The 20,632-nt window shown below is 36.4% G+C and overlaps 1 protein-coding gene across 7 annotated transcripts in view; it reads right to left on the bottom strand.

Annotated features, from left to right (window-relative positions):
• LOC145278160 (uncharacterized) overlaps positions 1-20,632 on the bottom strand; it is a 228,701-nt gene that overhangs the window by 154,322 nt on the left and 53,747 nt on the right. For 4 of the 7 annotated variants that reach the window (XM_080130508.1, XM_080130471.1, XM_080130543.1 and 1 more), the window contains 6 exons: positions 15,664-15,802; positions 9,167-9,270; positions 7,224-7,361; positions 5,500-5,702; positions 4,734-4,857; positions 839-1,045 (listed from right to left, as the gene is read on the bottom strand). In XM_080130508.1, the coding sequence (XP_079986634.1) occupies positions 839-1,045; positions 4,734-4,857; positions 5,500-5,702; positions 7,224-7,361; positions 9,167-9,270; positions 15,664-15,802 (915 nt within the window). The remainder of the gene's footprint in view (positions 1-838; positions 1,046-4,733; positions 4,858-5,499; positions 5,703-7,223; positions 7,362-9,166; positions 9,271-15,663; positions 15,803-20,632) is intronic. The other 3 variants (XM_080130591.1, XM_080130652.1, XM_080130670.1) reach the window with 1 other exon arrangement.

The raw sequence follows: 20,632 nt of genomic DNA, 5'->3' as shown, positions 1-20,632 counted from the left end.
GGGGCTACTATGGATATGAGACCATGCCTATAAGGACACTAAGTAGTGAGTTGAGCAGCAAGATATTTGTTAACATTACATTTTAACTTCTGCATGTTAGTATAATTGGGAAAGCAAAATAAAGAGAAGGAATTCCAAAGTCTCACAGTTCAAAAAAAGCAGTAATTAGAGTAAAAAAACTTTCCAACATCAGGAGATCTTTTTAGTGAAGGTGTGGAATTTTGCTGCTTGACAGGTTGGTCAGGATATTTACGTTGAAGGAGGTACTAGTGCTATGAGTTTGTATGAGCACATTCCATTAAAGTACTTGTAAAATAAGAACAGGGATTCAACATTGTGGCAATCAGCCAGGGGCTGTCACTTGTTCAATGGTGCAGGATATATCAGATTCGATTGAAGCATCGGTTCATATGTGGTGGGACTTATTAGATTGGAGACTTTTTTTTTAGGATCGTGTCTAAGAGGAAGATGCTAGTGGTAGATGCACCAACTCAGATGTGACAACAATACTTCATGCATGCGCGAATTATGGGTTTGTAAAGATAAAGGATATTTCTTTGATGCTGAGTGTTTAGCAAAAGCATCAAGTATCATGTTTTGAGTTTTTGATGACTCAACCAAGTATTGAACCCGAGTGGCGTGATCCATTAGTGAACATTTTAACGATTAAGTTTGGTTCTTCTGTTTGTTTCCGCTTTAAAGGTTACACTTGCTAGTAAAAAATTATGGTTTTAGTTCATGCTGTTAAAGATGCCCAAAGGTCTATCATGCATAAGTTAAGCAGACAGCAACACAGTGAAAAGAGACACCATTTTTAGTCTTTTTTTCATATTTTTACCGTCTTTATTTTCAGGATTTGAGCCATTGGATCCTGTAGAAGTAACACCATTTCCCTCATTTGGATTTTCATTGGAAATCTTAGATGAAAAACTTTCAATCAGACAAGTTTCTGCCTGATTTGAATCCTTGATGCAAGGATCAGTGAATCCAAAACATTCTTTGTCTTCCTCATCATCAGAAAGCTCTGAGCCAGAATCCCAATCAACTTCAAAAAGAAATGGAGGACAAGTTTTTTACAAACAAACACGACAGAAATTAAATTTTTTTAAAACATATACAAATGAAAAGTATATTTTTTTATATCAAAACAGATTTAATTCTGTACCTTTTATTAAGAAAGCTATTTAAATAAAAAATATAAGAAAAAATCTTGTCTTACTTTATATGATGGTTTCCATCTTGAGACACAATTGATAGCGTTTGTAAGGATGGTTGTGCATGTAATTTGAAGCAAGGGTTGTGTGCAACAACACCTGAATTCAGTGGAAAAGGGAAGTACAAAATGACTGCAAACAATACCAAGATAAGCAGAAAGCACATACAGCACCTGGTATTCTCAACTGGTCACCCATTTTAATACTGGTGAGGCTCAAAATTGCTTAACTTTTATAATGGGAAACGCTGCATCATTATTACATTGTAAATACTTTATATATAATTCTCGCCCTAAAACTGAAGACCCACTACTCAAAACAACGAGGTATTACAAAAAGGCTGATTGGGAAGCCATCAGGGAGCTCATCAGAGATGCCCCATGGCAAAATATCTTTACTCTTCCAGCGGAACAGTGTGCAAATGAGACAACTGAATGGTTCAAAACTGCTATTGAAGCACATGTTCCCGCACAGAAATACTATAGCAAGCCCCACTCCCCCCAATGGTTTACTTCTGCTTGTGCAGCTGCCATTTGTCAAAGGCAGCATGCGTTCCGCAGATTCAACCGACATAAGTCCAGCTCAAATAAACAGAAGTTTATAGAAGCTAGAAATAATTGTAAGAGAGTGATAGACACAGCTAAGTCAGATTACTCTGAAACCACCAGAAAGCGCATCGAAGCACAGAAATTAGGAACCCGGGATTTTTGGAAAATCTACAACAGCGTAGTTAATAATGGACAGTCAATTATTCCCCCACTAACAAACAATCATGAGGTTGCTTGCACGGCAACTGACAAGGCTAATCTGCTTGCCAGTCGGTTTGCCTCAAACTCCACACTGAACTCGGTACACCACTCACTCCCTGATTTTCCTCTGCGAACAGACGCCACACTTGACGACTTGAAAATCACCCCTTCTCAGGTACATGCTATTATAAAAAACCTAGACACCTCTAAAGCATGTGGACCAGATCTCATCCCGGCTGTGCTATTAAAAAAATGCTCTGCCGAGGTTGCTCCAGTTCTGTCCAAACTTTACAATAAATGCCTTAACGAATCTTGTTTTCCCGACTGCTGGAAAACCGCCTCTGTGGTACCAGTCTTCAAGAATTCTGGTGAAAGAACTGACCCACTAAATTATCGCCCCATTAGCCTCCTCCCTCTTTTCGCCAAAATATTTGAGTCCTTAGTTAATAAAGCCCTAGTCCAGCACCTAACAGCTGCTAAACTCTTGACTGACAAACAATATGGATTCAGGCAAGCCCGTTCAACAGCAGATATCTTAACTGTAGTTTCTGAACGTATATACCGTTCATTGGATAAAACAGGGGAGGGTAGAGCGGTGGCCCTTGATATATCTAAGGCTTTTGACAGGGTATGGCACGATGGTCTTCTAAGGAAAATTAGATCATATGGAATCACTGGAAGAATTCATAACGTAATTAAATCCTTCTTAAGTAATAGAAAAATCAAAGTTGTCCTCGACGGACGTACATCCAAACAATATGACATAAATGCGGGAGTGCCTCAGGGGTCTATCCTTGGACCTCTATTGTTCCTGATATTCATAAACGACCTCCCTGATAATATTGTTTCAGAGATGGGTATATTTGCCGATGACACCACTCTCTATAACAGATATGAGGGGAAAACAAATCAACACATATCCAAGAAAATGGCAGAAACACTAGAGGATGACCTCCAATCCGTAGTGGAATGGGGACAAAAATGGTTGGTCTCATTCAATGCTGCTAAGACTAAGCTTGTTTCCTTCAATAACTACAAGAAACCTTCTCTACCACCAATAGCAATGGCCAAGAACACATTGCCTGAAAGTACTTCTTTTAAACTCCTCGGCCTAACGTTTACAGGGAATATGAACTGGAATAGATACATTGAGAGCATTGCCAAGGCTGCTGCAAGGAAGGTTGGCTCCCTCTACCGTGCTAGAAAACTACTTACGCCTGCCAGTATCCTATACCTCTATAAGGCAACCATTCGCCCATGTATGGAGTACTGTTGTCACATCTGGGCTGGTGCATCTGCTGCTTGTCTCTCGCTCCTGGACAGGGTTCAAAAAAGAGTCGCAAACCTGATAGGTCCTGAACTGTCATCTAGGCTTCAACCTCTGTCCCATCGACGAGATGTTGCATCCCTCTGCCTGTTCTACAAATACTTTAATGGTGAATGCTCTGACGAACTGCAAACACTTGTACCTCCCCGACGTAACTACCCCCGACAAACCCGACAAGCTACTAAGTCTCATCCCTTTACAGTGGAGATCCCTAGGTGCAAGAAAGCCTTTTACTCCAATAGTTTCTTCCCCAGAACTGCGGGTCTTTGGAACTCCCTTCCGGGATTCTGCTTTCCCAACTGCAATGATATGCAGAAGTTCAAGTGTAATGTTAACAAACATCTTTCTACTCTTCTCCCTTCATAATGACCCCGCTAATTAATTCCCTAATAGTAGCCCCCTGCTTCAAAGTGGCACTGTGCCTTGTTTGGGGTGAAAATTGAATTAAAAAAAAAAAAAAAAAATATAAGAAAAATAATTCAGCAAACAAAGATGGGTCAATATGACATAATTGTGATCAAACCAAACACATCAGGTCAGAGGATTTGCTGAAGACAATACATTTACTAAACATAGAGATTATTCTAAGGATGAATTGACGATGCTGGTATGGTCATGTGTAGCAGTCATCCTTTTGAACAAACTATTACAGAAGCATGGATGTCTTGAATTACAGTAAGTTTGGCTAAGGAAAACTGAGGAGCAAGTTATTAAAAGAAATTGCACAGAGTAGAATTTGGAGACAATTGTGTTGAATGTGCAATCTGAACTAAAATACACTTTCTTGGCCTCTAGGCAAGGATCAAAGTGTAGTATCATTTTTATTCAAAGATGGTGCAACAATATTGTGGTGTCTGTGCTGCCACAAAATGTCCCTAGAATGGAAATATGCTACAAACTCCTACAGAGTTCTGACGATATATTCCCATAACTAGATATATTCTGAAACTATATCAACCAGAGTAGTTATAGAAGTATGTTTCATTTTGAACTAAGGCGGTAACGATGATATCTGCATTTGTATCTGACGTCCATAGAAAGCGTAACAGCACAATACAATAGAATGATTGTTAATATGGTAATTTTTATGAAGAAAAAAGTGCTTGTGCAGTTTATAGACCATTGGTCAAGTTTCACTTCCCTGCATCATCACACTGTGTGCACATGCCTGACTATTCCCTTGGTCAACAGCAATAATGCTTTGTTGTTTAGTAATGCCGGAAGTTCCCTGAACTTAGTCCATCCACTCCTACCACTTTTAGTTTCTTTCTGCATTCTAATAATATCACCAAGGTAATAACTGTTTTAAATGTCTTATTCTCCAGTGTTGCTCTCTATGCCTTATTGATATTGAATGCCATGTAAAATGGTGAGAATATTCCTCTAACGTTGCTGAATATAATACAACAGCTAAAAAGAGTCATGAAAGAAAGTTATATTTACCTTTACAGTCAGTTTTAAACCATTTCTCAACATCATAGCAGTAAAACATTTTGTTCCACAATAAACCTGCATATGCTTGCTGGGCAACGTTCTTCTCCTCTTCACTCCATGGGTTTTGCAACAACTAAAATTTAAAAAAAAAAAAAAGGAAAAAAAATGTATATTTTCAGAATTTAAGAGTTGTTCCCACTGCAGATGCTTGTGCAGTATAATGGAATTTTGAACAAATGCATTTCGGGGGTTAAACATTATCACGTACTTAGGTGTCATATTGAAATTAATATAAATTCAAAAAATTAAATAAAATCATTCAATAGACCAATAGAAGATATGTTAGAACTATTTTTCACAAAAATATGATAGACACTAGCAGTAAGCATTTTCTATTTCTTCAATAGCGAATTTCAAGGAAAGCAAGGGAGATTAGTCAGTTTCACAGTTAACAAGGGAATGATGGGGTAGATGCATTGGAAAAACTCAAATTTGCTTAAAAATAATTTTCTTTATAAAAATAAAACTACTTGATCAATTTACGTGATTTTTGAAATACAATATTTTCTTTACATAAATTATACAGATTTTTTTCTTTATTTTTGTTTTCTTCGGGGGTAGGGGGTGGGGATTTATGGGCTAGCACTAAAAACAAAATAAAAATCTTTTAAGCAAAAGACACAGTGAAATCATCTTGAAAGAAAGGGAAACATTAAATTATGTAAACAGTGATGGAACGTTAAAGTTGAAACAATTTTCAATTTTTGTTTTTTACCTTTGCATAAAAGCGTTTGGCTTGTGTTGCTTTAGCTTTGAGAATGTTTTCAAAATGACTCCCAAACTGGCAACATTTTGGGTTGGTCTTAACAGGCCATAGACAAAATTGAATATGTTTGCTACAGCCAGGGTTGACGGTAACACAATAAACAGCAGCACATTTCGTGCCAACCTTCTTAGGATTTACATATGACGTTTCTCCTGAAACAGGAAAATACAGATATATGAAAGTAAAGATAAAACAAAAAACAATTTAAAAAAAAAAGAAAAAAAAAAGGTATTTAAATCAGAAAAATATTCAATTCAAACAACTAAAATCTGTAAAAACTCAGGCCACTATATTGTTGATTGGATGTACATGAAAACAAGGCTTTGATTGACTAATCAATTGTAAAATAGTAGAAAAATACAAAGCAATCTCATCGATTGGTCATTCAGGAGCGGTTGACTTCTGTATTTTTGTGCCATTCAAATTTACTAAAAAAAAATTAGTCTATGAATATGATTATTTATTATACTTTAAGACAATATCGAAATGAAACAAACAAAAAACTGTGGAACATAATCTTCATAGGTGTTGTTTCACCACATTTCGGCCAACTTATCCTCTAGCTTTCTTCAGGTGGTTAACCATGGTGGGATAGGAATGCAGAGTAATTGCTGGGAATAGTTACAAGACTCCGCATTCTTATCCCGTCGCGGTTAATCACCTGAAGAAGGCAAGAGGATGAGTTGGCTGAAACATGGTGAAACAACAACTATGAAAATGAGGATAACAGTCCGCAAAAAATAAAAAAATCAATACACAAATTATGAAGCCTTATCTCAAAGGATTCCAAAAAAATAATAAAAATAATGTGTGGGGTCGTTAAATGTACTAATACCGTCTATTTTCTTATGACATGTTATGATGTAGACAACAAACAATGGCTCAAGTTAACATTGAGTGGCTTCCGGGCCTTGATAAGTGGTGACCACCGTGTAAAAAAAAAAAAAATCCATGATCGTCAAAATCTGCCTTGTTCTTTATACCAAGGGAAACAATTCTTGCTACAATAAAAAATGAGAAAGTGAATTATTTCCCTTGTACCAACATTTGAAATTGACCCAATCTATATATCTGTAAAAGTGAGGATGTGTGTGTGAAGACATTTCTCAACCTATATACTCAACGAATTTTTCATCTACAGACTTGCAATTTGATGTATAGGATCATAAGACATGTGGAACACTTTTTAATTGATTTTCACCCGGGAAAAAAGGGTTGCTAAAGGATCAAAATTAAAAAATTGGTACTTGAAAGGCATCAGATTTTTATCTGTTTTCAACTGTTTCACGAAAGTGCATGTGCGGCCGTGAAACATGACAGCTTCTTCATGTTAAAAATAAGACGGTTTGAAAACACCTTGTAATATCGTGTCTAATGGTTATTGTACTTGACTCACTGTCTTTAGGTTTGGTTTCAATCTTAGCTTGAATATCTTTTTTTGTTTTACTTTCAAGAAGTGAATGGTTTAGAAAAAAAATAATACTTGCATGCACATGTCTCATTTTCTTAATTAATTTTAATTAATTAAAATATAATATTTATGCATATTTTACGGCTGGGCAATGCTGGGCAATGCTGGGCAATGCTGGGCAATGCTGGGCAGCCTGCAAGTAAACAAAAAAATTGGGGTTTCATCATATGAAAAAATCTTGTGAGGAAACTACTAAATTTACCAGAAATGATGAACTGGTGAAATGCATCCTTTTTATACACTATTTCATCTTTACATGTATCCGCTGATTCATTGTCCGTAAATATAACATCAGGATCATGTTTTGTTGGACTCTGGTCAAATTTTGCAAAAAATGATCCTAGAAAAAATAGAATGAAAAATAAGATATTTTTATAAAAGAGATTGTTTTAGAATCAAAGAAAAATTTAATTTTTTCACTTTACTCAATAATCAAATATTATTTAATACATTTCATAGACTATTTTGACATTCTAAAAACCAAATATCTATTAAATTTTTTTTTAAATATATGGCTTCAATTTCAGCTAGATACTTTTGCAAACATGCACTAGACTGCATGTTTAGTTGCATAGTTGCAATGCATACGAATAGAAAACTTACTGCAAGTAAATAAAAAATAAATAAAAAAAGAGAGAGGAGAGGCCATATAAGAAATTGGAAATATGTCTGATCTGGAGTTTGAGCCACTTCGAATTCCATTCGTCCATTTTAGAAAATAATGTTGTTTTTTTAATATGAGATTCTCTGCTGTGGTTATGACCTACTTGAGATTTTACCAAAAATAATGGCCAGGACCCCCTAGACATTAGGATTTGAATGTTCACAGATTAGTTGTTTTAAGTAGTTAGATGGTCATTGTTTCAAATGGTTAGTTCCTCGGTGGTCAAATGAGGATGGGCTGAGAGGAGAAACGGATATTGTCAATTCTAATGACTAGCTGAGAGAGACGGAGAAAAAGTTCATATGTTTCAGCAGATCGATAGTAGAAGAATCAGAGTTAGCCTTTTGCGGTCTGACATAGCAGATGAATTTGTGTGCCTTTTGGAAAGAGATGGGCCCTTGGGCTCTAAATCATTGAACCATTCTGATTTAATCAGATTAAGATTATTCAAAAGAATATATCGAAAACCATTGTAACTTACAAAAAATAAATTTCTGTTACTCGTTTTAAACCTAAATGTAGATTCAATGAAGAAAGCTTCTTTCTTAGAACTGCACGCCTATGGAACTCTCTTACGTTTGCCTGTTTTCCAGCTGACTACAATTTGGTTGTCTTTAAGTCCAACGTAAACAAATTCTTGATGAACCGTTCTCTTAAGTAATTCAATTTACCAAATTTCCACTACTAACGATTACTACATTATTGACTACTAGCGGGGGTACCCGGCGTTACCCGAGTGTTTGTTTCCGGGACGGGGGGGGGGGTTAAAAAATGTTATGGTAGGTAAGTAGAAAGGATCAAACCCGGAGTCATGAGTAAAAGTAGGAAAATAAAGTGTGAAAAAAAAAAAAAAAAAAAAAACATTTGCAACGTTAACAGTTCGGCCACCAAGAAAAGTCCATTCCAGTTGTTTAGGAAAAAAAAAAAAAAAAAAAAAAAACGACTACGGTAGGTCGGCGCGAACATGAAAATATAATGTGAATTGTCCAGCACGCTAACCGCTACGCCACAGAGAACTGCAGCTTAGTTTAGTGATTTTAAATAACTTCACATGAAAGAACTACGAAGCCAAACCGGTGTTCTCTTCTCAACTGTTCCTTGTGAACGATCCCCAAACGGTGTTAAGTGGTGGCAGGGGGAGGAGGAATTTATTAGAGAGAAAATATTTTACCACTTCCATTGATCTTAACCGATTTTGGCCGTGACTTCTCAGCAGAAAAAGTATAGAAATCTAAGATTATCGAGGAATTTGAGAAATAATAAGCCTATAACACACCTCAGATATTGTTCTGCCATTTGTGCATATTATATTTGCATGAAATATCTTGATTTTTAATCCTATTAAGGTCAAAATCCGATGTGAAAAAATGAGTTCATTTTATTTATATAGAGACTATACACACAATATTTCTTATCCTCGAGTGGCCTTGATAAGTGGCAATTCCTATGTAAAAAAAAGCAATATACTGAAATAATACAACCTTCAGAATAATCAATCCGAACTTGATTTTTGTTATTATAATTCTGTATGCTGGGTTTTGTGTCTGTGTGACAAGTGTCACAACTGCAATGACTCCAGGTGTTTCTGAAAAAAAAATAAAAACAAGAAAAATCAAAAAAAGATTCACTTTTTTTTTATAAGAATTTAAATTTAAAAAAAATACAATATGCACGTTTCAAATAAAGTTGAACATCTAATGAAGGAAATGTTCCTGAAATATAATATGAAACTTTCATCAGACCACACTGATACAAGTAAAAATATAGTATAAAAAGAAGTTAAAATGCACACACACACACAATTCTATATAATATTCTGCTTGCTCCTTCCTTGGTTAGTCTACACATTACACTTTGAAAAAGGCTAAATACAATTTTTGAAGACCAAACACTTCTAAAAAAGGCCAAATTCACGAAAGGTGGCTTTAAAAAGGCTAATCTAGGGACCTTGGACAAGAATATAAGAGTGGCCACCCTTTGATGTAGTCTCGTTTTCAAATCTCATTCACTGAAGAAAGAAGTCAGTTGCACATTAAGTAAAAAAGGAATATTCAAAAGAAATGACAAAAAAAGAAAAACATTGTCTACCAAGAAGTGCTGGACTGAAGGAGTAAATTAAAAGTTGTCTCCTACAATGTAATTTTATTGTTTGTATTGAACTATGTAGTATAATATTACTTTCTGAATATTTGTTAGTACTTGTTAATTTATCTCATATGGGTCAGTTCTATAGTTAAAATACAATGGGCACTATGTTCATAGAAATGTTAATAAACTATTTGCTTCTTGTTATTGTTTTTTTTGGCCAAAAGACTAATTTTTTGAGCCATCAAGAAAAATATCTGTTTTTATTTGTTGATTAAATATATTTCTCATTTTCATAGAATTTTCATGAGTCATATACTAGTGTGTATATATATGTATATATGATATTAATACCCTCTCCACCAGATATTTCAGCAGAAGGGATCACTGTCCTAAGAAAACTCATGATTTTCTTAAAAAAAATAACGTTTGTAAACATTAATGCGTGCATTTATTTTTTATTTTGGTAAATGTGTAGTTTAGCGGCGTAAATTATTTACTAGACCAAAAAAATATAAAAATTATTTATTTTTATGTAAAATACATTGTTAGACCCAAAGGCTGAAATAAAACCAGAAAACAATTTCATTTTTATTATTTTTTTATCATTTATATTTATTATTTGAAGTCGCTATATAGCTTTGAAAATTTGGCCTTTCTAAGGTTTGGCAAATTGGCCTTTTTAAGCTCTTTCATGAACTATGTTTTTGGCTGCCATATTTTTTTTTGTAACAAAAGAGCGCAAAAAGGCCAAATTTGGCCTTAAAACAGTCAATCTGCCAAACCTAAAAAAGGAGAGTAGATAATGCAGTGGATGTGTTATCGGCAGCTCCAGTAACTCTCCCTTCTCCTTTTCTGTTCCTCAGTCCTCATTTCCAATGAGTGATGTTTCTGACAAAGGGTGAAGAAAAAGCTGCTTTCCAGGTCGATAGTACTTCATGAACAGTAGTCTGAGATGTCGGAAATTTTCTGTCTCTATGTCTATCCTTGCGGCCATGTCACTAGTAAGAGTGCTGGAGGTAAACTTTTCATCTGGGCTGACGTTAACCGCCTGATAGTCAGGGACCCGAACCTTGGATTAACCACTATCAGCAGCTGCTAAGTACTGGGGCTGCTGTATTGCCATTTGGTGAATGGATTCTGGACCATACAGTAGTTTCTGGTGGGGCCTCTCGATGCCATACTAGTGGGTAATTGTTATGGCTTTACCTTATCATGTGCTACAAAAAAAAAAAAAAAAATTTCCCGTCTTTTCTCTCTTACTTTCCCTCTTTGTACTGATCTAATCAAGTATGCTGACCTGTTCCACAAATCCCAAAATCCTCACCATGAAATATCTCAAAAAAAAAACCTGAATAAACCTAGAACCCCATCCTCCAATGTAGACCCCTACTACCATGTCTCCTTTTCCAACGTCAGGGGTCTACGTTCCAACCTTCCAGAGGTTGAAACCCGATTATAGGAGATGAAACCAGACATATTCTTTCTAAGCAAAACTGGAATAGAGCCGACCGCCTCCCTAGATGAGTTCATAATTAAAGGATACTCTAACTTAACATCTAAATCTGACCCCCAAGATCGCCACGGGCATGAAATATGGGCCTACATTAAAGATGGCTTCCTGTGTGGCAGGGATATCTCCAGAGAAGACCCTAATTTACCTTTTATGTGCTTGCGGGTTGCACTTGCTTACACCACCACATTTATATTTGTCCTCTATCGGCCCCACAACAGCGGAGTTACTATCTTTAAGAGTATATTGGAGAAAATTGACCACATCCTGTCTGCTCATCCCGCAGCTAACATTCACATTTGCGGTGACTTCAATGTCCATAATGTGTAATGGCTGACCCACTCAAAAAAGACTGATGATGAGGAGAGGTTCTGTCATGATTTTGCCATTGCCTATAACCTCACTCAGATTGTTCGCGAGCCCACGCCGTGTGCCCGATACTACCAGTCAGTACGCAAACCTTCTAGACCTTTTTCTCTCCACTTCCCCTGAGCTATGCTCATGTGCCGTTCTATCTCCTCTGGGATCCTCCGACCACTCCGTTGTATCAGTTAAGATAAAAATGAAATATAATAAGTTTACAGACGTACCTCTCCACCGTACTGTATAACGATACTCTATGGCTGACTGGGATAGCTTCCGTACATTCATATCTGATCTACCTCTCCATTCCATGTTTAAAAAGGATGTGTCCTCTATAGTATCAGACCTGACAGAATGGTTACTTGTAGGTATAGACCGATTCATACCATCCAAAAAATTCCAACAAAAACCTAACAGCCAGCCATGGTTTTCCCCAGAATGTGCTGCTGCTATCGCGCACAGAAATCACTTTTTCCATAACTACCAACGTAATAGATGCACTGAGACTAAAGCTGCTTTCAATATCGCCAGCAACCACTGTAAAAAATTAATAAAAAATGCAAGAGAGCTATATGCTCAGTCCGTTAAATCCAAAGTAGCTGAGCAGCGGCTTGGTTCCCACCAGTTCTGGCAAATAGCAAATAGGATCCTGAACAGAAGCGTGCGTTCTATCCCAACCATTATCAATGGACCAGAGGTCATCTTGTCAGCATCAGACAAGGCCAAACTATTTGCCAATACATTGCAGCAAATTCTACCCGATGCGATGAAGGCCATCAACTCCCCGTATTTTCTCCTATAACACAGAACACGCTAGGTAACATACAAATATCTGTGCATGAGGTCGCCAAGCTAATCAAGAACCTAGATTCCAGTAAAGCAACTGGCCCTAACGGTATTCCAATTATAGTGTTAAAAAAGCTTCAATCTAAACTTGCTCCCATACTTACAAAACTGTTTAAGCGTTGCCTTAATGAGAAGTGCTTTCCAACACCCTGGAAAACCTCATCAGTATGCCCTCTATTTAAGAATTCAGGTGATAAGTCATGTCCCTCTCAATACAGACCAATAAGTCTCTTGTGTGTCATGAGTAAGTTGTTGGAATCCATATTAAATAGAGAAGTAGTCAACCACCTCAGCAGAAATAACCTTCTTAGTGACACGCAATATGGTTTCCGTTCTGCTAGATCTACAGAAGACGTGCTAATGGTTATATCTCATAGAATTAGCGAATCTCTCAACAAAGGCTTCATTTCTAGGACAATTGCTCTTGACATATCAAAGGCCTTTGATAACATATGGTATAAAGGCCTACTTCACAAGATTTCCAGCTACGGTATAACTGGAAGTGTGTTCTCAATCATTAAATCATTTCTCTCTGATAGGCTCATAAGAGTAGTGGTTGATGGGCAGAAATCAGAGGCCCACAGTATTAATGCTGGAGTCCCTCAGAGTTCCATCCTGAGCCCAACTCTCTTCTTGATCTACATCAATGATCTCCCAAAACACATACTAACATGATTCGTTGACATCTATGCTGATGACACGACTATCTATGGCAACACATCAAAGGCCGTAAATGACAATGTTCTCTCTGATTCTCTCTCCTCAGATCTTGAGCGCATGGTACAGTCTGGGAAGAGGTGGCTGGTTACCTTTAATGCATCTAAGACCAAGCTCCTATCATTACATGATAAACGCTCTGATCCCCATCTGGCATCGATTGAAATGAATGGCACTAATCTAGGGGAGGCCCCATGTTTTGATAAGCTTCTGGGTTTGACCTTTACTCCTGATCTTAAATGGAACACGTACATCAAGTCTATGGCCAAGGTTGCTGGGAAAATGGTAGGATCCTTCTACCGCTCAAGAAGATATCTCACTACTGATGCAATTCTCTATCTATATAAAAGCCAAGTACGTCCAAGGATGGAATACTGTTGCCATATCTGGGCAGGAGCTGCTAAAAACAGCCTATCCTGCCTTGACAGAGTACAAAATAGACTCCATGGCTTGGTGGGGGATGCCCTTTTCTCTTCCCTGGAACCTCTCTCCCACAAAAGAGACGTTGCGAGCCTGTCTCTGTTTTATCGTTATTTCCATGGCAAGTGCTCATCTGGGCTCCATTCTCTGGTCCCCTCTCACCAATCTTTTACGAAAAACACCCGACTAGTTGAAGCCACTGTCAATAATTTTCCCCACTCTTTATCTGTGCCTAAATCAAAATGTGGATTCCATGAACAAAGCTTCTTTCTTAGAACTGCACACCTGTGGAACTCTCTACCGCTTGCCTGTTTCCCCCCCGCCCCCCCCAACTTCAACTTGGATTTCTTCAAGTCCAACACAAACAAATTTCTGATAAACCGTCCCCTTAAGTAATGACACTTTATCAAATCTCCAATACTAACTATTACTACGATACTATCCCATTGATTACTGTACACACAATAACCCTTATCCCCGAGTGGCTCTGGGCCTTGATAAGTGGTGACCTCCATGTAAAAAAAAAAGGCCAAATTTTAAACGTGTAAGGCGTTTTTTTTTTTGTTTTTTTACACGGTGGTCACCACTTATCAAGGCCCGGAAGCCACTCAGGGATAAGGGTTATTGCAAGTACAGTACATTAGTGTGGAGATTTGATGAAGTGTTTACTTAAGGGGGCGGTTCATTAGGAATTTGTTAACGTTGGACTTGAACACATCCAAGTTGTAGTCAGGTGGGAAGCAGGCAGACGGAACAGACTTCCACAGGCGTGCAGTTCATGGAATCCACGTTTTGATTTAGGCACAGATAAAGAGTGAGGGAAATTTTTCACAGTGGATTCAGCTATACGGTTGTTTTTCGTGAAAGATTGGCGAGGGAGGACCAGAGATTGGAGTTCAGACAAGCACCTGCCATGGAAATAACGATAAAACGATAAAATAAGGATAGGCTCACAACGTCTCTTCTGTGGGAGAGAGATTGCAGGGTAGAGAAAAGGGCATCCCCCACTAAGCTACAAAGTCTATTTTGTACTCTGTCAAGGCAGGATAAGCGTGCACATTTAGTCTAATAAAAAAATGATAAAAAAACATAAAAATGAATTTTTTTTTGTTTTATTTCAGTCTTTGAGTCTAATAATGTTTTATATAAAAATAAATAGTTTTTATAATTTTTTTTGTCCGTCAAATAATTTATGCCGCTAAACAACACATTTGCCTTTATTTTTTGTGAGGACACTTTTTTACTGGCTTTTTTTTTGTAAATAAAAGAAATTTTAGATTTGCTTTTTTTTAGGGGGGTATTTCGATTTTCTTTTGATTTGTCATTTTATGTTTCTAATGTAATTCCCACCCCCCCAAAAAAAAATTGAATTTGTCATATTTTGGGGTTTGTTTTATTTATTAAATTGTTAGGTGAAAGTAGAGAATGGTTTCATAAAAAAATAATTAAATTTATCGTTATTTTATATTTCCAATGTTATTTCCTCCCAGTTTTTACCATCCCCCTCAATTGCCAAACTTTCAAAACATTCTAGAGGTGACATGTCTCGTTGAACGCTTGGTGGCCAAAAAGTGGGTGCTCATTTTACGTTAAATTTATATAGAAAAGTGATCCCTCACTCTAACATGTTATTTTTTTTTTCAAAATTTCTAATTTCTTTGCACTTATTTGCACTTCTGCAAACTAATAATATTTATAAAGGCTGTTTAAATGTATTAGGCTGAAAAAAAGTAGATCTCCATTTTTTTTTAGGGGTTAAACACCACTGGGTCCCGTCGTATAAAGTTACCTTTTTAATTAAAAAATGAAGTTTGTAATCGATGAAATTAACATGAAAAAGGAAAAAAAAATGTAAATTGTGGAATTTAGAGGGGGGGGGAACTAACTTCTTTTTAGGTATTAAACGACGCTGAATTACGTGGTAAAAATTTACCGATTTCTGTATTGCCGTAAGGAATAAAATAAAACAAACAAATGAAATCTTTTCAGTCTTTTTTTTACTTTATTTGTGCAAGTGTTTGGTTGCGTACTTACCGAAGCCAGATTTGAGGCAGAATATGAAGTGTTGCAGGATTATTTCCTCGGTTATAGACTGTGTAACGACAAAGGCATGTCTTGCAATCTTCCTTAGCAAATTCCATGCAAATATCCCAGTAGTCTTGATCAAAAACACCTGATAACAACAAAGATAAATCATCAGCAGCAGCAACAACATCTAAAGTCATTCGGCAAAAAAATAGTTCATTTGTCACTTAACTTAAGTCGGAAAAATGCTGAAAGAAAGCGTACAGAAGACACACAAGACAAAGATAAAGGATAATAAATGTATTAAATCTATATATCTATAAAAGTGAAATTGTCTGTGTGTCTGTGTGTGTACATTTCCCAACCAAACTACTCTGTTAATTTTCAGTATACAAACTCAAGATTTGACATAAGGGGTATTGAGATTTGCAAAAATCTTTTTAATCAGTTTTCGACAAGAAATTTAGCTGTCAAGGGGTCAAAGTTCAACAATTTGACCTTTGAAAACTCTACCAAACTCCTCTGCCAATTTTGGGTCTAAATACTTGAAATTTTAGATGTAGGTTACTTGGACATCGGTCAAACTTTTTGATCTGATTTGAGTCCAAAACAATAAATGTTAAGGGGTCAAAATTGGGGCCAAAGTTAAAAAAAATCTCTGCGGTTTCTACAAATTACTCAGCCAATTTTTGGTCTACATATTTGAAATTTTACATAAAGCGTATTCAGACAAAGGGCAAGCTTTTTAATTAGTTTTGGCCGACAATATGGCTGCCAAGAGGTCAAAATTCAAAAGATTTGACCTTTGCAGTCTCTAGCAAACTATTCAGCCAATTTTGGATTTAAACATTTGAAATTTTACATAAAGGGTATTCAGACATGCAGCAAGCTTTTTAATCAGTTTCTGAGAGAAAATTTGGCTGCCAAGAGGTCAAAGTTGAAAGAGTTTCCTTGCAGACTTTACCAAACTCCTCCGCCAATTTTGGGTCTAAACACTTTAAATTTTAGATGTAGGTTACCTGGACACAAGTCAAACTTTTTAATATATATATATTCAAAAAAGAGAAAGAATAAAGATTGTTTATATTCAGCCCACCAAATTAAGGGCTTGTTGTTGGCCAAGGAGAATCATCTTGGATAATCAGATATGGCTTTTTTTCAGAATAGGATGAGTGTCATGATATGCAAGAAGAGAATTATACTAGGAAAAAAAGGGGGTAAACCTTTTTTTATATATACATCATATAATAATATTTGGTTTAACATCCGCATGCATTAGATGGCTCTTAGAAATTAATTTCCAATCTCTGCCCAGGTTCTTATTTATCCCTCCTTCTCTCAAGTGCATTTTTATCACTACCTCCCACATTTTCCTTCACATTTCTCTGTAAATTAGACATCCTCCTTTAACTGTTTTACATCTACTCACCCAAGAAGTCTCATCCATTTTTTCAACATGGCCATATGATCCAAGTCTCCTAATCTGCACATACCTCCCTATACTATCCAGATAATCAGAACTAAGTCCATTTTTAAGACTTGCACATCCATTTTTATCATTTGCATCTCATTTTTCTCCATGCAACGCATGTCCTCAACCCTCACTGGCCAGGTTACCCTTCCATAAATCATCACACTGTGTACACATAACTGGAAGACTCGAAAACAATAACACTATGCTGGTTAGTAATGTAATCTCTGAACTTACTCCATCCACTTGTAACTCTTGCAATCATACTAGCACCTGCTCCATCCTGTGCTCCAATGATATCACCAAAGTAACAAAACTGCCAATAGTTTTGCCATCCAGACTTTTTCCACATCCAAGGTCTCATCCATCTTCATTGTTTCTGAACTTTCATTCGTAAATTTCTTTTGATAATATCATACATTTTATTTAAACTTATTGTAATCACTTTTTGATTGTAATAAATGGCTAATAACATTTTTTTCTTGCCCTTCGGGCCAAGATCACAGTACAGTATCTGTTCTGATGCTACACTTCATCTTTTCTTCTCGGTCAGTGGCAGAGAAATCCTTCATGACTGAGACAATTTTTATTTTTGATCCTATTTTTTTTTTTGTTCCTATCCAGAGTGCCCCTTTTTGGCGAACTAGATTTTCCCTACGTTAAAAACCGACCTTGTGTCTAACTCTGCCCTCATGGAGAGGCAAGTAAAAAAGAACATTAAGTAAAGAATGTGAAAGTAAAGTTTTTGATACAATTTTTTGCAATATTTTGGTTACGTATCAAACATGACTTAAAAATAGAGACATGTTTTAAAAATAAACATATTTAAAAAATAAAAATAGAGAGATTTGAAAGAGATTAAAAATAGAGATTTTAAAAAGAAATTTAAAAAAAAAAATAGATTTCAAAATAGACAGATTTTTAAATAAAAAAAAAATATTTAACAAACATTTTTTTACTTGAGAGTCACCACTTATCAAGGCCTAGAGACCACTCCAGGATATGGGTTAATGAACGTTAGGTAAATGGTAAGACAACATGGTGGAACTTGGGTAGGGTTTAATTATTTAAGAGAACGTCTCAACAAGAACTTATTTACATCAGACTTGAAAACGACCATATTATAGTCAGCTGGGAAGCAGTCCATGGTATTGTGTTCCACAGACGGATAGTTCTAGGAAAGAAACTTTGCTCATGGAATTTTTGTTTAGTTTTAGGCACAGATGAAGTTGAGGAAGTTGTTGATGGCTGTATTTGTTGCAAACGTTTTACAGGGAGAACTATAGATTGAAGCTCAGTCAAGCCACTAATATAAAATTACGATGGAACAGAAGCAGACATATAGTGTCTCTTCTATAAGAAAGAGGAAGTAGGGAGGCGAAAAGGCACTCACCTACTAAATTACAAAGACTGCCATGGCAGGAAAGGTGCTCTTAGGAGCTCCTCCACACATGTGGCAACAGTATTCTGTTATATTATTCATAATTCACAGAAAAAATAAATGTAAAAAAAAATATAGGAATATTTTTATTCAAAAATCATTTGTTTATGGAAATCACTTCAGATAAGCCACTTGATGTAAGGTATCTTTAAAATAAATACCACTTCAAGGTCAAAAACTTGGCAACAATAAGTGTTAGATGGAATAAATTCTGACCTAAAAAACAGCAATTCTTTCCTCTTTCTCAGAAACATCGCTAATGGAATTAAGCGGCTGCCAAAAGTAAACCCAGGATCCACTTTCTACTCTCCTTAAATTATAAAGTGGGTTCAAGTTAGTAAGAAACCCTTGAGACTCAAACCAGAAATAAAATGCTTAATCATAAATATGATCAGCATTTTATTCAATTTTCTTTTCTTTTTTTTTTTTTTTTTTTTTTTTTTGCATTTTCACTCCAAACAAGGCACAATACAACTTTGATGTGTAGGGGGGTAATATCTGGGGCATAATTTGTAGGGGTACTAAGTAGGGAGTTGAGCAGCAAGCTGTCTGTTTACATTACATTTAAACTTCTGCATGTAAGTACAGGCAGAGAAGCAGGAACCCGGAAGGAATTCCAAAGTCTAGCAGTCCTAGGGAAGAAACTATTAGAGTCAAAGGCTTTCTTGCATCTGGAGATTTCTAATGTGTAGGGGTGGAATTTTGCTGCTGTCAGGTTTGTCAGGTGTATTTCCGTCAAGGTGGCACAAGGTCGTTGGAGCATTCACCATTAAAATACTTGTAAAACAGGCAGAGGGTTGGGACAGCGGCTGAAGCCTAGCTAATAGTGCAGGACCTATTGGGTTGGCGACTCTCTTTTGAACCTTGTCTAAGAGTGAGAGACTAGTAGCAGATGCACCAGCCCAAATGTGACAACAATACTCCATACATGGGTGAATGGTGGCCTTGTAAAGGTACAGGATACTTTCAGGTGTAAGTAACTTTCTAGCATGGTAGAGAGAGCCCACCTTCTTTGCAGCAGCCTTAGCAATGCCCTCAATGTATTTGTTCCTAATTTAACCAAAATTAGCAATTAACAACATATAAGTATAGAATGTAAATAAATCCTCTCCACACATGGCTGCATGTTATTTTAGCAGTAATGCATGGGTTTGCAAATAAAAGATTATAAAAATGCTTGTGCTTAACAAAGAACATCTATTAATAATCTGCTTGCATAAACTATGAAAACCATAAAGTAGACATGTATACATTGATTAAATATACAAATAAACAGTGTTTCCCGACAAATTAAAATGCATAAGTTATTGATAAGAAGACATAGAATATGTCTGCTACATGCAATCCATTTTTCCCCATGATGCTTTTCTGTAAGGCAATGTGCCCAAAGGCAAGTTCTCTTTATAGTAGGGTAAACCAGTGACCAAAAGAGAATTATGTTCTTAATTCTTGACTACGTGTTTATATGAGAATTTTGGCAAGATCTTGAGTATGCAATAAGATTTGAATATTTCTTTTTATTACCAAAGCCTCTTAGGCACTGACAATGGTTAGTTTTGGTATTAGCAATGAGTTTTACAATAGCTTTACAAAGGTTGAGAGCAGTTTGCAGATAATCTTGGGTTTCTGACAGTCGACAACAATCAAATCGAGAAGTTGCAAGTCAGACATGGTGGAAGCCAGATCTTGGCTGAGACCAGGTTAGAAAAGGTTTGGGAGATCAAGATGAGCTGATATCAACTAATAAACTTGACCTCAACAGAAAAACTAAGATATGGATATTAGCGATTAGAGGATAGTTTCCCACAATCGTGTCACACACGCACTCAGACTTTACAATTACATAAAGTATCAGATTCAGTGTTTTCTGTAGTTTTGTTCTTTTCATACTTGTGAGAAACAACACAGCCAGAAAGGATGATGAAAGAGAAACAGGTAAACAACATTGGAGTTGGTGGTTGTCAAGCGGGGACACATATTGCTTTGCTTTTGTTGCAGCACACGTGGACCCAGCTTCAAGTTCAGGTGAAAACAGAAGAGCAAGGGAAAATGGACTTTGGGTTGTG

The sequence above is a fragment of the Euprymna scolopes genome, chromosome 1 (genome assembly GCF_053919585.1).
Source record: "Euprymna scolopes isolate OS-2025 chromosome 1, ASM5391958v1, whole genome shotgun sequence".
Classification (NCBI taxonomy): Eukaryota; Metazoa; Mollusca; class Cephalopoda; order Sepiida; family Sepiolidae; genus Euprymna; species Euprymna scolopes.
Note: the sequence above shows the minus strand (reverse complement) of the source record. Positions and strands in the feature narration are given on the sequence as shown.